The sequence below is a fragment of the Opisthorchis viverrini genome (genome assembly GCF_000715545.1).
Source record: "Opisthorchis viverrini unplaced genomic scaffold scaffold475, whole genome shotgun sequence".
NCBI lineage: Eukaryota > Metazoa > Platyhelminthes > Trematoda > Opisthorchiida > Opisthorchiidae > Opisthorchis > Opisthorchis viverrini.
The window spans coordinates 274,877-280,280 of NW_008752158.1; the positions used below are offsets into that span (position 1 = coordinate 274,877).

Here is a 5,404-nt window from a genome sequence, read left to right on the forward strand (position 1 = left end):
TGAGTGTCGCGGGACACTCTCCAGTATAGCTCAATGGATCGCTGAGGTGCGCAAACCGTCACACCACGGTAAGGTCCAGTCTCTTCGTGACGGAATGAACATGAGCATTATCCATGAAAACGCATAAAGCGTTTTTATCCGTCAAAGTCAGCTAAACAGGACCAAACGCACGATGATTTCGCCTACCTTGTTTCTTTAGAACGGAAACGGAGAATAGGGGACTTTGGATCACCTAATGATGGAGTGGTGCAAGAAAAATGAACCGAAGGGATCTCCCAACAGTCTCTACGTACGCAACCAAGCGCTCAAAAAAACAGTAAAATGATGCCTATTCGATATTAGCCAGGATTCGGTTCAACGATTTCTATACCATGTCGACAGATAAGATTCTTAGAGCGTAGATACCTACATCAATACGATCAAAAATGGTCCGGTTCAAACTACACGAACTTTGAAAGACAAGAAAATTAAAAGGAATGCAGTGCACCAAATGGCAGAGGGGATAACTTACGCAGGTTGGCAGTAATCGACGAAAGGCACAATCGTACAATGCACGACGGATGAAGTATGAGGTTGTTCAAATCAATTACTTGTACTACTGAGATGGTTACTTGATATTCTGGAAAGGAAATACATAAATTTTAATTCAACCGAATGTTGCACGTCGGGTAATGCTGGTTTGCATGGGTGTTACATGTTCATAAACAGTTAAAAAGGCTGCGTCAATAAAGACCCATTACAACCTAATGACCTCGTGATTAAAAGTATCGTACGTCGGGCGCTCAGTCAGTTTCAGAGCACTCTTCCACATTCAGTGCGCACTCGCCGACTGACGTCCTCAGTTACATTCCTGAAATTGGTGTGGAGCTAGAAACCAGTTCCTTATTGCAGTTGATGAAATGAGAACATAAATGTGCTTTGAGCCAAAGAATCTTGGTAGTTAACCATCCAAATTTGGAAAGTCAAAAAGACTAGGTGATGCTTCTTCATTTCCAAACAGACAAACTTACTGGAAAGATGCTGGAATAGGTTCCTAAAGAGTGTAGTAGAGTCGTATTCTACAAACATTTCGTTTCCTGGGTAGACTCATGGACGTCTGCTCAATCCAAAAATGAGGAGACTGTCTTTAGTTCTCTTGCAACATATTGCGGAAGGTTTACTTGAGAATATCTGGCGCAGAAAGAAGTGCCAAATGAGCAGGAAAACTAAATTCACTGTGCAGAACTTCACCAGCAAGGGGAATCACGTAACAAACAAGCTTATGTAGTGAATTTTACAGACTACTGCGCTTGAACGATGAGCCACTCGCTGAATATCCGCATACTACCTCCACATGTTACCTTGGATGATAGCTTGGAACTTGGGCGACTCGGGACTACGTCTACTTGCCTGTCAGTGTGTGAAAGGCGGTTCCTGTGTACCCTCAAATGCGAAACCAGCTGCATCCCCGAAGAAGCCCGAAACACAAAAAATCACTGGCCCAAAAGTGCACTCGCTTAACCGTACACAAGTCTCGACGTCAATGAAACAATGTGCTCTGTGCCACCAAGTAACGACCGCTGTGTATGTATCTCCACTGGGTAATGCATTTAAGTACCGTCAGGTATATAGCACGCGTTGGGTGATCTCAAAATAGCCACCAAGTAACAAATGAAGGACAAATGCACACCCGTCATCAGGAAAATAACGACCGCTGTGTATGTATCTCCATTTGGTAATGCATTTAAGTACCGTCAGGTACATAGCGCGCGTTGGGTGATCTCAAAATATCCACCAAGTAACAAATAAAGGACAAATGCACACCCGTCATCAGGAAACCCAGAACCTTATAAAATCTGGACTGGATCCTTTCAAGACACTCAACATGCAAAAATAATTTGTAAATCATGCAGTTCACTTGTCGAGACAAAGACGTAATCCTTCACCAAAGAGTGGATAAAACAGGAGTAGATAGCAAACCAACAATTACACGAAAACGCTTACTTTTTGCTGGAACATCGATTTGTGACAGTCGGAAGACCTGTACCCTCCCATCAGTTGTCAGCAGAGTAAGGAGGTTGTCAAATGTATCCACGAGTAGAGGTTCTTCGGACCCAATTAGAGAGCATGTTGAAACAAATTGGTCATCAAGCCTTTCGAACGATGGGTAAGTGCGTAACTACAAAATGGACCAAAAGTAGTGATGTCAAACAAGCAGAAAACAGCAAATGGAATAAAGTCGGCGATATGCTACATGCTCGTCTAATAGTATCTTCGCAAAAGTATTGATTCATTGATATTAGTCGTATTCTTGAAAATGACACCCAAATTTAAGCATAGGAAAGTCGACCGATGATTGACTAGCTACACTAGCATGGTTTGTCGATCCGAACACTAACCAACAGTTAAAGAAATCGGAACCAAGAAGCATCAATATTCACAAGATTATGTGGTTTTACCCTACTGGTTGTAACGTATACTGTCAGTGCTGACGTGTCGTTTCGAAGGGGAAAGCTCCGCACACCCACCGTTCAAACGAGAAAAGTTGAAAGGAGTACCTTTGCTACTTTACGATTAAATCGTGGTGGCAGACAAGACCCTGTGCGCCAGCTTCAAGTCTACGAAGAACTGAGTTGGCACAACTATAGTGAATGAAATCCCGTACGGATTGACGCAGTTGTCAATAGGTAAAAAACCGCTGAATAAGTACACAAAACTGCAGTAAGCACGCCGTCGAGATTTCTAAGCAATAATGCACAATGTACCAGCCGTGGTACAGTATATAGGCATGATTTCCTGGTGAAACCCAAGAAAAAAAACGCTCTCAAAGGTGAAAGCTCAAAATCGGTCATAAAAGGCGTCCCGACAAAGCTTCCGCATAGCCATAAGGGAAGAGATGAACTCAAACAGTCTAGAAAATGTTAGTTATTCACGGGCTGAACGCTGCTTATCCTAATAGAGTGGGTAGTACGAAGGCTGTAGAAACGGAAAATGGTCATGTTCCGTTTCGATGAACCTAGCTTCCCATGCAGTGAATCAGTATAACAACCACGAAAACTTATTAAACTCGAGCGATACTTCTCTGGATGCTTTTCCATGTGTGAATTGGCATGGCTTTCTGTGATAGCAACAAACAGAATAGCGGTCTTGACAAGCAAGGCATATGGTTATGGTATGCAAAGGTGTTGTAAGCAGGGCTTGCCAGAGGACCACTCACCTCGTAAGAGGACTGTCCAACGGGGAAACAGCCAAAGCAAATAAAGTTGTTCCACCATACTAAACCCCCGCAAACTTTAAACGATCGCTCCTGTAAAGCAAGAAAACAACAATGGGAAAGACTCATGTAAATGGAGCTCCTCATTTAAAAAAATATCCAACGACAGAGATATACATTCCTAGAAGGTTCTGCGAGGGTTTGCCTAAAACAAACGCACCTCATGCCATCATCATCATCGTTATCGACAGCATGACATCAATGTTCAACATTGATGTTCCGCTATCGTACAACCATGATTTATTTGAAAGCCTCATTGTGAAGCGAAGAATGAAAATTGGCCGAGAAGGGGCATAGTGTTAGCCTACCACAATCATTCAGTGGTGCGTACGGCTCCAGATTCTTATTCAAGCAATCTGGATAAAAACTGACAACAAGAACACCATCAACAGATTAGTAGCTATATTGTGCAGTGTATGCAACCACTGAAGATCACGCGGTCCCCATCCTGGAAGCTTAGTCGCACCGACATCGCCCAGAGATTTTGTAATCTCTTTCATACCCATCTGCCAGGTCGAAGGCTGGCTATTTCTCTGCTTGAGCCACTCTGAATTGGGCACGGAAAACAGCACTCTCTTCAGCAAACACCGTACATGGCCTAATCAACACCGCTTCCTGTGCTGAACACATTCTTTGATGGAAGTACCCGTTGCACAACCGAACAGCAGACCTTTAATTGGCTCGTTACGGATTTGCCGACACCAACCTACACAAGATTTGGTTCTGAAACAACGGTCACCGAACATCTGAAGACGTCTCAGTTCCGCTGCTGGCACAGGCCAAGTTTCACAGGCATACAACAAAACACCCTGCACTGTAGCCTGACACACAAATCTCCTGAAAATTAGAGATATGCCACTTCGATGCTATAGGTGTCTCAATTTGGTGAACGCGACCCAAGCCTTGCAGATTCATGCAATGCTCTGATCTGTCACACTACGATCAGAACTAATACAACTTCCAAGATACATAAAACGCTCAAAGACCTTGTGTCGTTTGAACTCTTCAGAAATCTCAAACGCAGTGGAAGAACTTACCCACAATAAATGCGGCGCACACGTTATCAACGTGAGTGACTGCATGGACCTTGAATGAATATAGTTGGATGATCAACCAGGAGCGAATACTTCAGTATTCGCCTTCCTCCGTCTAGGATTGGACAACCTGACAGTATCCCAGTCCTCGTACTTCCTTCGGGTGGCATGGCAGAAAGGGTGCTACATCTAAATGTTTTTTTTTTCAGTTTTGCGTTAATAGTCGTCCGATTATAAATAACGGTGCCTCGTGCAAAAAACAGCTGGGACCTTTCGAATAGGGACCAGACGAACCAACCGAGAATAATTTATCGATTGAGAGCGTCAATTAGAACACTCCTTTGTTATACGGATGCGCAGTTAAAGTCCTACAATCCCGTCAGACGAACCCGACTGACGGCTTCTTATCCATCGGAGAGTGAGAGTGATGTCAACCTAACCATAATCATTGCAAAATTAGAACATCTCTAGCAATCCTTCAAAAACAAAGGTCGAGAAACCCGCGAAGGTTCGATGCCAGCAGATCCAGATAGGGATTTTCTCTACCGCGATACACTGGGTTAGTACAATAAGGGCAGCGATACTGAAGTTGAAGACTGGAGCTAATCTAGCAACACATACAAATTGTTAAAGCTGTTAGAAGAAGCGTAAACAAATGGGCCGCAGTAAACTGAGATGACCTACCACATATAGAGCTCTGCAGCATAACAAGGTTTATTTGAACCACACACAACGAACTATCTTGGCCAACATCAAAAGGCGAGTACCGTATAACTGCATGACTAGTTAACCAGGCAGTTGCAATTCATGATAGCCAAGATAATGTTGATTATATATGAACAATTTGCTGAGCCGAGAAGCCTCAGTGGTCAAGGCAAGAACTTACTGACAGGAAGGTCCGCGGTTCGAACCAAACTTCCGCACCTCGACTGCTCATGTGTAGGCTTGGGCAACCTGCTAGTATCACAACTAATCAACGAAAGGGTGTTACAGCTGAACTATAACTCTTTGGTCATGAGAGGCCTGATTACGCTCTACAAACAGATTTATCATCGAAGCAACATTTCGGACATGTGATCCAGTCATGCCGATAATGAACTGTTACTTTGGCCGGAAC

At 43.6% G+C, this 5,404-nt stretch overlaps 2 protein-coding genes across 2 annotated transcripts in view; one reads left to right on the forward strand and one right to left on the reverse strand.

Moving 5' to 3' along the window:
- The window catches only part of T265_15435 (hypothetical protein), a gene marked incomplete at both ends in the record, with an annotated part of 30,172 nt that extends 26,173 nt beyond the window's left edge, over positions 1-3,999 (reverse strand). The window contains 5 exons of the mRNA XM_009178087.1: positions 512-619; positions 1,984-2,158; positions 3,197-3,286; positions 3,622-3,800; positions 3,900-3,999. Of these exons, the coding sequence (XP_009176351.1) occupies positions 512-619; positions 1,984-2,158; positions 3,197-3,286; positions 3,622-3,800; positions 3,900-3,999 (652 nt within the window). The remainder of the gene's footprint in view (positions 1-511; positions 620-1,983; positions 2,159-3,196; positions 3,287-3,621; positions 3,801-3,899) is intronic.
- Positions 1-4,568, forward strand: part of T265_11431 (hypothetical protein) — a gene marked incomplete at both ends in the record, with an annotated part of 50,079 nt that extends 45,511 nt beyond the window's left edge. The window contains one exon of the mRNA XM_009178086.1: positions 4,497-4,568. Within this exon, the coding sequence (XP_009176350.1) occupies positions 4,497-4,568 (72 nt within the window). The remainder of the gene's footprint in view (positions 1-4,496) is intronic.
- Between the last annotated feature and the right edge of the window lie 836 nt (positions 4,569-5,404).